Genomic DNA, 11,517 nt, shown 5'->3' on the forward strand with positions numbered 1-11,517 from the left:
ACATTTTTTGAACATAGTGCGAATTGTTAGCCTTGCGAAACAGACTGATTTTTAAACAAAAATTACTCCCAAAATCACAAGCTTTTGTTACATTTTAAAATCAAATTTGGTGCATCGAGCTTCTAAAATAATGCAGTAACGTTTTAGTTATGATGTTCTCTAAACAACTGTTTCCTGGCAATTCCAGTAGAGAAATGTACATTGTGTAATACAAGTTGTATTTCACAAAAATCTTCTAAAATGTAAGCAGTATGAAATAAGTCAGTGGTCAAATTAGGAAAAAAAAACCCACACTATTTAAATGCTATACCTTTATGATACTCATTCCAGTTCTGTTTAATATTCATCTGGTGGGATTCCTTTTACCCATCACTGGATATTTATGCTGCAGTTAGTTGTCTGAACTATCTTTATAATGAGAGAGAAACACATTTTTATATTAAACATCTACCACAGGATGAGACAAACTTCCTAGAAATGCCAATTTCAGTCTGATGACTAAGAAGAGAATCCAGATGGTTAGCCAAGGTACTGTAATATCTACTTTATGGATATTTGAAAAGTGGTGAAATGAATCCCACTACTGTGTTGACATGTACCCTGCGATCGATCCCTCATTGTCTTTGTTGTAATAAAACTCCTATTTATACTGAAAAACTTCTTAAGAGCTTAACTAATTTTCAGTTTGTTCATCATAGTTCTTCAGTATCTTGCACAATGAGACTATAACTACACAAGTGAATTAGATATACTTACCTGATTAATGTTTCACATATGCACAGGAATGTGGTCAGCTTTGTGGCAGAAAAATAAACTCATTATGCTGTGGGGGAAAAGCACTTAGTGCAGACCCTTAATAGCCTATATAGAAAGCTAATGCTCTTTTGATTGAAACGAATGAAAAATAATGCTGTATATGTATGCAATTTTACCTATTAAAGCTGTTGTATAACCTCTCTGCTTCAGGAGTTTGGAAAAAGTTATTTCTTCCAAAGGAAGTCCTCCAGAAGAGGCAGAAAATAAGAAGACACCAACTCGTGAGAAGGCAGCCATTCCTAAACACAATGAAAATGAATGAGACTTGGATAGTACAGTGAAACAATTTCCATTTGTTCTTTCTGCATGCACTTTTTTGTTTTGGGTAGTATCATTTAAATGACATGTTACCACCAGACGCTAAACATTGCAAGTGGCAGATACACTCACCCATTTAGCTGAGCAAGGTCTTTTTTGCATTGACACTAGAAATTGAGAAGTGGAGAAAAAAAAATCTGCCTTTAACTGTGGGTCAGCCATCACATAAACAGCTGCAGCCCCTTCTGTAGATGTTCTAAGGTATAACATATCTGAAAGAAGTTCAGCTTGCATAATTTATTTTTCTTGTACATGGGGAAGGAATGGAGCTGGGAACTGAGATCACTCCCAATATCTACTCTCAGAACTTTCACTTTCCTCATACATGGTTTTCTACAAGCCTTTAAGGTTATCTGAGAGAAGGGAGTTGAAGTAGGGCAGTCACACAGCTGGGCATGCCTGCTGGGTTTGTTTATGCGGTGGGGTTTTGGTAGCTGGAGAGAGGCTACAAGGGTGGCCCCTGTAGGGAGCTGTGAGAAGCCTCCCCGGCTCCAAGTGGGACCTGCCTCCGAAACAATCAGTGCCTCTGTGAATGACGTATTTAAGAAGGGACAAAGAAACTCGAGCTATGTGGGAACTCCAATGAAGAGAGAGGGATGAGGTGGGTGTCCTGGCCCATGGTATCCTGCTACCCTGCTGGGCGGCTGCCTGCACTGGGCCACCACCACCCGACTGGAGATGGCTGCGGTGGTGTGGCTGGGAGAGCTCCAAAGCGCCCCATTCCCAGGGCACCTGCTGAGTGGAGTTCGTCCTGCCAGGACTGCCGAGGTTCATCAGGCCTGTCAGGCCCAGTGTGGCTGCAGCAAAGAGAGGGCTGAGACCTGAGAGAAATGGCCATGCAGACACAGGGTCAGCGAAGATGGAGCAGGAGGAGGTGTGCCGGAGCTGAGATTCCCCTGCAGCCCATGGCTGCACCCAAAGGAGTTTGTAGAGGAATGTCTCCCATGGGAAAGGATCCCGTGCTGCTGGAGATTAATGGTGGAGTAGACATGCATCTGCAGTCTGTGGAGGACCCCATGTCAAAGAGGGTGGCTGCACCCTAAGAAGTTGCGACTCTGTGGGAAGAGCACATGTGGGAGCAGTCTGATGGGTAAGGACTGGATTCCGTGCGAAGGACTCATGTTGGAGGAGTTCGTGGAGAACTGTCTCCCATGGGAGGGGACCCCACAACGGAGAACAGGAAGAGTATAAGGAGTCCTTCCCCTGAAGATGAAGGAGCCACAGAAATAATGTCTGACGAACTGACCATAACCCCCATTCCCCATCCCCGCGCACTGCTGGTGGGGAGAAGGTAGAGTTGCGAAGAAGGGAGTGGTGGGGGGAAGGTGTTAAATTTTAAGATCTGGCTTTGTTTCTCAGTATCCTCACTGACGTGATTGGTAACGAATTAAATTGATTTGTTCCCAAGCTGAGCCTGTTTTGCCTGTGGCTATGGTTGGTGGGTCATCCCTTCCTGTTCTTATCTCGACCCTCAGCCTTTTGTTATATCCTCTCCTCTCCTCCCCTCATAGGAGGGAGAGAAGTAAGTGAGCAGCTGAGTGGTGCTTAGTTGCTGCCTGGGGCTAAATCACGACAGCAAGTAAATATCATGACGTCAAAAAAGAGCAAGGGAGAGTCTGATTCTGGAAACAGAGTGGCTGGGGCACTCAGCTTTGATGGGAGAAGACCAGCACTCCAATGGCATGAAGACACATGATTCAATGTACACAGATTGCATTAAAGGAGCATCAGGTATCAGCTAACAAGTCAACATCTAAATAAGGGATAGTAATTTCTGAGTACTGAGAGTCTGAGGAACACAAACTTGAGTTTATAAACTACTCTGAGGATGAGGAACTTGAGAGCTCAGGTTCATGAAAATTAGATTACTAGGATTCCAGATGAGAGCTGGCTCTGAGTATAGAGAGACAGAACACAGAATATCTATGCAAATCTGTGCAGATGTATCTCCAGGAAACCTAAATTATGCAACTGGATGATTGCAGTGCCAAAGTTACATGACTGATGCAGACAATCAGAATCTTCCCTCAGGTATCCCTTGTGGTTAGACAAGGAAACAAACTCGTTAGACTGGTTTATTAAAGAGAGCATAACCTACTCTTTGAATGTTGATTTCAGTTTTTCACCTCAGCTAGCTTTATTGATCAACAGTTTAGGTAGTTTTAGTCATACATACATATCTATATTTTATTTATTATATATTTATTTGGTTTTATTTTTATGTAGGTTGATCTCTTGAAATCAGTGTAATTCCCTTAAGTTACTAGAATGAAAGTATGGAACCATGATTTTTTTCTTCTTTTTCCATTGTTACCTTTCTCAGAGTTTATATCTCATCAAATACTGCATTTTGGAATATTTTTTTCAGCTCTATTAGCAGGAGTTTTAAATTTCTAACATTTTTTCCACATCTTGATTCTAATGTCTTCTGTCGTAATCCTTTACTAGTTCTTCACTGACGTTTGGAAGTAGTTCATATTTAGCAATTTTTTAATTTAATTGAGACAAAGTTCAATTTCTGCATCTACATGGAAATTATTAGGTATGACTGAGAGCAGATCAGTTAAGAAAAACATCAGTTCAAATGCTAATTTTTCAGAAATAAGAACAAGGATCAGAGTGGAAAGTGACCTGTGGCTTTACTGTAAATATTAATGGCAATATAGCTGTAACAGGTATATAAAATTTTCCTTTGCAGCTGAATGTAATGGAAAATTTAGCAGGTTACATTAGCTGGCACTTTTGCAGAAGCTTGTTACTTGATTTGAATGAGCACGAACATATCAAGTAAGCTCCAGAGTCTTGCTTTGCTTTCATTCCCAGAAGCAAGGACAGGATGTTTTATCACTAATGAACAAGTGATCTGATTAATGTATAATGATCCCTGCTAAAAATGATGTTAAAGGAATGTTAAAGTTGCATGGCTAAGCACTGAGGGACTCAGTCCCAGCACACTAAAATAAACAGACTGGATCTTTACTGACTCAAATGGGCTTTGGATCAGGTACTTTAAAAGTAAGAAAGTTATTAAATGCATGTATTCATAGGATACTTAACACTGTGTATAGGCAGATATGGAACAAAAATATTTAGAAAGAAGGGAGATTTTTTTTTCTTTCTTCCTCCCAGCTTTAAGGGCTGCTGGAGTACCTTAAATGAATTGTCCTTCTGTCACTCCCCTGGGAAAATCACCATTTGTCTAAACCAAAAGGTTTTGTAGAAACAGAAATATCTGAGCAAAAGGATTTACACTGGGTTCTTTCATTGTGTCTTTCTAGACGCATCTCTGTGATGCTCAACACTGAGCCTGCCCACCAACATCCTGGGAGCAGCCTGAATGCAACTGGTGACGCAGGCAAAGAACCCATGGTCATTTGGACAGTGGAGGAAGTCAATGGAATTTGGCTGCACCTTCCATTAAATAATCACAATCAGACTTCTTCCTCACTATTTTAGAAAAAAATCTTTTTCTCAATTAAGAAAAGCTTTATTTTTCTCTTAACACTTCTGAAACGTGAGAATTTCCCATATATATGGAAGATTTTAAATGCTGATCAACTCTGCTGAGCTTGATCAGCCACTGAAATGAGTACCTAAGCTGGCATTGATAAAAACATCAAGAAAGGCCAGAGAACAAAAAATGCATACAGTTTACTGCAAATAAAATATCGTCTTTATATATAAATAAAGCAACGGGACTTTACCTGATCTGATAGGGTATCGCCCTGTTAGGAAAGCTGCCCTGCTTGGAGTACAAAGTGGGGATGCTGCTATATGCTGAGTAAGCGTCACTCCTTCCTCTGCTAGCCTGTCAATATTAGGAGTTCTAGAAAAATATAAGCAGGGGAAAAAAACAAAAATAATACACAAAGGTGATTATTTTGAAATAGGATTGGTGAGATCAAGGCATCCAAGGCAAAGACTATCAGGAAAATCAAGTTAAGACTTACCCTATGCAAATTACCAAAACCATGATGTCGTTGCAATTCTAAACACTATCATGTCAAATATTTTTACATTAGGTGTCAACAATGAACTGAGACACTGTGGCATTGTGCCAAAAATCTTTTTCCCCACTTTCATCTACTCTTCATGGCTAATACTAAGCTATGACACCTGAATGTTTTGTATTGCCACCCTTTTTTAATGCATTCCTTAGCCCAGAACTTTGCTACTTACCTGGCACTTCTGCTTCAGTAATGGGGAGAGGAGAGACTGGACAAAAGTTTTGCTTCTTTACCCCCTACTCGGTGTCAATACTCTTTCCTCAGCAAAGATTTTTGGGGCAGAAGTAACGTTGTGTGGTGGTATCAGTTATTAGGAGAGACTCAAATGGTCATGACTCTGTGTTAGCCTCTATTAACAATGTTTGCATGTCTGACGTGACTATGTCTGCAATATTAGATCAAGGAGCACATCCAAGTTTCTATATCTGCATGGGAAACTTGTCTGTGACCTGGCTCATTATGCAGACAAAAATTGGTTCCTGCAGGAAGAAATCCCGTGCCTTTGGTTCTGCAGAGAGAAAACTAGGAAGGCAGACTGGCCAGGAGCTGCAGCATGCTCTAATAGGTCTCTGACCTGAGAGATTAATGACCATGACCTCAAGGCACAGTAGTCCTCTCATCATCTAAGTCTGAAAAGTCAGAAACATTATTTTTCCAACAGACTACTTTTCTGTCTCTAGTATCACCTACTGATAACATGCAGTATGATGAAATTTCTTCATACTCAAAAGATCTAAATCTGAATTGCCATGTCAGAGAAACATAATTCCTAGAGCAGTTCTGGTCCTTGGGAGGGGAGTGATGCAAGTATCGGTGTTGTATATACTTTTTCCCTGTTTAAAACTAGAAGCTGTAACTTGAGTGATTTTTGTTGATTTTGAGTTACAAGGAGTTTTTACTTCCAACTAACTTCTGCAGGAACAAAAGTATTTAACACTTGATAGGACAGTACTTTTAGTCTGAATATTTTATTTAACTTGATCAAAGACTTTGCACCACTGCAACATGACTAGGTATCACTTGTGCTGTTTACATAACCATCATACCTAAGCTGGTAGTAAGGATCATACTGGGGAACACTGCTGAATTACTCAAGTATATTAACATTTGCTTTAATCAATTTATTGACTACAGCATAAAGATAAACAAAGGAAAAAAATCAGCACTTTATTTCCAATTGGTTAGTGACAAGCTTGTCTCAAAAATCAAGTGCTTCAAAATATGCTTAATTCATAGTATTTGTGTCATGTACATTTTAAAAGAAAATTGTTGATTATACTTTGCTTCTCTAGATCTACCCTTATTTGGTTACTTGTTCAATTCTCTGTTTATGATGCAACTTTTCAGCAGGTTAACTTTGGTTACTTATAAAGAACCTAATCAAATATCTGAATTTTTTAGGTTTTTAACTTTACAAATCTAAAACCCAAAAATATAAAAAATTAAATCTACAAAAAACAACTAAATAAATAAAAAATATATATAAAGCTATGACTCCCCCAAATGTATCATCATACCTTAAGGTTCTGTTCCCATAACATCCCAGGTCTCCAATACCAAGATCATCAGCCATCAATAAAATGAAATTGGGATTTGAAACATGGTGGCTATTGACAATGTTTATGGCACAGTGGCAAATCATTAGAAATAAAAGGAGTCTCATCTTCTTCCTGGTGTATAAAAATAGGTCAAAAACATAATAGATAAAGATTTTTTTTTAAATTTAACTGTTAATTTACTTCAGACCTATTATTGACCTGGATTGTACAGTAGAAGAGAAAAAGAAAATTATATAATACATTTTTATTTGACTTTTTTTCTCAATAAGGTCTCTTTTTACATTATTTTCTCCATCATATTTTTTGAAAATAAAGATGTATCTTTTAGTATATAGCTAGTCTTTCCTCCCACACCTTTACACAGATGAAATCTTTAAATAACTACAATCAAACAACTAGTGAAGACCTCAGTGACAATACTTCTGCATACATAGATGCACTCCACAGCAGTAAATCATGAGACTAAATAAGGTTGTGGGGTTTTTTTGCTTTAGGTATAAATGTGATTTGAGGAACACAGAAATTTAAATTATTTAGGACCAAAATTTCCAAGGTTCATTGGAGAAAAAAAGTTTAGCAATTCTGCTACTGAATTAAATGACTGATTTTCTCTTGAGCAAGGAAAGCTGCTCGAGTTTCTTGACTCGAGTCAGTAAGGAGTACGTATTACGGCAAAGGCGATGAACTGATGCACTGCCAAATTATTGAAACCAATGTTTAAGAAAAAGCTCTTTACAAAAGTTTTAAATATTACAGCCTATAGCAAAATTATGTAAAAAAATCTGATATCGCATCATAATGTTCTATAAACAATGCTCATGCTGTATCTGACTTAAAACAGGAAGAAGCATGTATTGTACATAATACTACCTATCATCACGTTTCTCTGATTTATTTGCAGATGTGCAAGCCATGAATGCTGGTTTACCTAAACTTGTCACAGGGACTTGTCATATCTCTGTTTTAAACTGCATTAACTATGCTCTGGCTGAAATTGAGTGCCTCTAGGCTGTGATGGACTGTGCCAGGTATACACATCAAAAAAGAACAGAGACTGTCTCTCTTTTCCCCCTAGTAATACTCCCTTCTTTTCTGGATGAAGGCAGCCTTTTTCAAATGCAGATCAGCATGAGTCACACTTGCACTCTGGATTATGCTGGGACAAGAAGGAAATTGGAGGAAACAAGGACAGGTAGAAATTTGAAAGAGAAAGAGTAGGAAAAAGAAGTAGAAACAAGAATTTCCAGAGAGAATGGGGACAGTGCGTCAAGAAAGAAAAAAACTTGTGCATCCATAAGTTATAGCAGATAAAAATAAATGGAGAGAAGATAAAGAAGCCAGAACTGGATGAGCTGGTACAAAGAGGCTAGACATCAAGGGAAACAGATTCATAAATCAGTGAGGTGTGGTGAGTAAAACTATCTGTAGAGAAGACGAAGTAGTCAGAACTGAAAGAGCTTGCACTGACTTGAATTAAGAGCAAGAAGGAAAGCTTGAGAACCAACCGAAATAAGAACTGCGGGTTGAAATGAGGAGAAACGGTAGAGGATTTAAGAAACTGGAAGGGATAGTATGACAGTGGCTAGGAAAACAAATTGAGGAAGAGATGGGAGAACTGGGAGTGTCTGGGATGAAAGAGCTGAGGAGTTATGATTAAGGAAGGTGAAGAGAACTGTTTGGAAAAAAAAGCCTGCACAGAAAAGACTTGGAACTGACATGAGTGAGAAGAGATCAACCACGAGTCTGTCAACCAAGACAGGTTGCAACTTCTGATTCCTAACTTTCATTGTTGCCATTCCATGAGAAAGTATAGGTACAAAGAGGATTTTAACTCTTCTAGCGCTTGTTCACATACACATAAAACACTAATAAGTATACTAGCTGATTTTTACTGCTTAGCATACACTTCATAACCCATTGACTTCACTTTTATGACAGCAGTTACAGTTTAGATGTCAGCTGACAAGACCTAGAGATCCCAGCCTTATAACCGCAGCAACAGATCGCTACCTGGTTCACTTCATGGTAGGGAATCTACTTTGTTTCAGACATGGAAAATACATATACAAACTTTAAGACCAAAACACTATAGTTCTGCTTGGTGGGATGCATCTAACCAACCCTTCATCAAATTAACATACTAACGAAGCTGTGCTAGCATCTGCCACAGTGCAGACTTTTAATCTGTGCGGTAGATTTACCTTTCTTGCCTGAAAGGATAAACAAGCGTGAATTGTTTCCCACGCATTGCAAGAGAACAACACACTGATCCGACAGGATAGGAACAACCTGCTGGCACATCTTGTGTTCCTACTCCACTGTTCAGACTGTGAGGGTCTCAAGGCCCATGATAATAGGGATGTTCAAAAGGGCGACATATATGTTGGTGACATTATACAGAGTTGCATGGATGCTCGCAGGACCTGCACGTTTATTTCATAGAATTACTGAGTGCCCTCAGTTTTGCTGCAGGCTTCACATTGTCTGAATAAAACCTAGAAATATATTCTCCTGCCACTAATAAATCCACCATTTTAAAGGCACAAAGCTAGCTGGTTTTGCAAATTTAACAAACAGTAAGTCCAAGTTTTAATTTAACTGGTACAAACAAAACATCCTGTGTTTTAATTAGAAGGTATGGAGCTATGGAGAGAAGTCTTCTTGAATATGTGTGAGGTCTTTAGACACTAATGAACAGAGCAAATTAATTTTCCTTTTACTGAGCAAAGTTACTGTTAGAAACCAGAGTAGTAGCTGTATTTTATTTTCCAGAATGAAAGAAATCTAAAAATAAGTGAAATATCTTAGAAATTAACTGACTACAATTTATTGAATTTTAGAGATTTCAAGCCTGTGCAGAGACATGAGCAGGAAAATAATCTATTCACCAAAATACCTAAGAAAATTAATCACCTTGGTCAAACTTTAAAATCTTCCACTGTATATGTTATATCGCCTCTTCATATAATATTTTAAATAAATCTACAGAACAAAGTTAACTATAGTTGTGCTCAGTATCAACTGGATCATTGTCATTTGCAAAGAGGCTGAAAATCTTACTGTCAGTATCTATTCCTGCAGAAGATAGTTTCATTTAGTACCTCCATTTCTCATTTTGCAAATCAAGAAAAAAAAAAGTTATTGAAAGATGTCTCCGATATAATATTGCTGGATACTCCTTCACTCTGAAGGAGTATCTGTAGGTGCTCTCACGCATTAGCCTATTTGCCTCCACCTTAAATCATGTTCCTGAAGTAGAATCAACAAGGAAACGGGAAAAAAAAAAGAATCCCAACAACTGCTTTCTCTGGTGTACTCTCTCTGCAGCGGACTTTCATGCATCTTGAAGGGATGTGCCTGGAAAGCAGGAAAAATTAGATGGATGAAATTGAGTGGAATGGACAACAGCAAAGAAATTCAAGGGAGTAAAAAGGGAAGGATGTGAGAAGAATGAAGCTCAGAGAATGCTGAGGTTTGTCTGTGTCACACTGGGGTTTTTAATGGTGAAAGGACAGGCATGTTAAGATCATCTTAACATGAAAATGATTACACCAAATTAGATGAAGCTTCCGCTTAACCTGCTATTTGGTTTCCAACGATAGCTAATCCAAACGCTTAAGGAAAGAAGTAAGAAACTTGGCAAATACATTCTTTTAATAATGCATCCTTCTAGCTTTTGGCAGTCAGTATTTAGGGTATTTTGGACAGGAGAGCACAGTACTGAATAGTTTCTCATGGATCTTTTTACTTTCATGAATTTGGTTTAGTCTATTTTGAACCAATTAACTTTTGTTTTGTCTTGGTTTTTTACACTGAACCAATTTAGTTTTTTTTTTTTACTTCCACAATATACTTTAGATGTTCCTGCAGTTGGTTTCAACTTTGAAGGCCTTTGTTTTAGATTCAGGAGGCAATATTTGTCCTTAATTGTGTGTAGGACAGATAAGTACAATTTTTAATCTCTGCTTCACTTTCCCTGTGATACATAATAGGACTAATAGTACCTTCTTTCTTCCCAAGATGGCTGCTAAGCTGAATAGATCTAAGAAGTGCTTAACTTCCTACAACAAGAGCCATATAAGAATTTGGACTTCATACATGTTATTTCAAAGAAAAATACTTTAATTGTTTCATATGAACCTATATATATGCATACATACATAGATGTGTCGATTTACACATCTGCACATGTATGTGGGTGCATATACACACATATCCTGCTTTTTCTACATATCTTTAAATTATGTTTTTGGGATTCTAATAAATATTTTCTATTTGTATTAAAACAAATTAAGTATAAATGTATAAGAACAAATGGATGAAAATAAATTATAGATATAATCCACTCTTCATTGATATTTCATGTGGATTTACCAAACACTTCTTTTAAGTTTTAGTTTTCTGCATTAAAAAACGTAGGCAGATCATACAGAAGCTAAAGAGTTATCCTCCCCCACTTCCCCCTCAGGATAATTGGCTCAAGATATGGTTGTTTCTTCCTCATCCTGATTACTACAGATACATGCATCTTTTACACGAACGGTGATATGAAACTCTTTCAAACCCCTCTTCCCAACTGAATCATCCCAGCATTTTTATTCAGTTTGATTAAGCAATTTATCTCTAAACTACTCTTTTAATGCAACAGAACCCTTTGAGAAAATGCTTAATACACTTTATCCTTGAAGGTAAAGTATTTTCTGATGAAATAAGCAACATTTAAAGATATTCACCTCATTAAAAACTTGTGCTATCCTTAAGCAGCACGCAAAACAAAACAAAAATTACTTTGCTTAACTGAATGCCAGAACTTCAAA

General features: G+C 37.8%; 1 protein-coding gene across 1 annotated transcript in view; it reads right to left on the minus strand.

Moving 5' to 3' along the window:
* The window catches only part of STS (steroid sulfatase), a 90,155-nt gene extending 83,348 nt beyond the window's left edge, over positions 1–6,807 (minus strand). Inside the window, exons 1-3 of the mRNA XM_086609546.1 lie at positions 6,659–6,807; positions 4,839–4,960; positions 933–1,055 (exon numbers count right to left, since the gene is read on the minus strand). Coding sequence (XP_086465672.1) covers positions 933–1,055; positions 4,839–4,960; positions 6,659–6,804 — 391 coding nt within the window. The 5' untranslated portion in view covers positions 6,805–6,807. The remainder of the gene's footprint in view (positions 1–932; positions 1,056–4,838; positions 4,961–6,658) is intronic.
* Between the last annotated feature and the right edge of the window lie 4,710 nt (positions 6,808–11,517).

The sequence above is a fragment of the Tauraco erythrolophus genome, chromosome 1 (genome assembly GCF_009769465.1).
Source record: "Tauraco erythrolophus isolate bTauEry1 chromosome 1, bTauEry1.pri, whole genome shotgun sequence".
NCBI lineage: Eukaryota > Metazoa > Chordata > Aves > Musophagiformes > Musophagidae > Tauraco > Tauraco erythrolophus.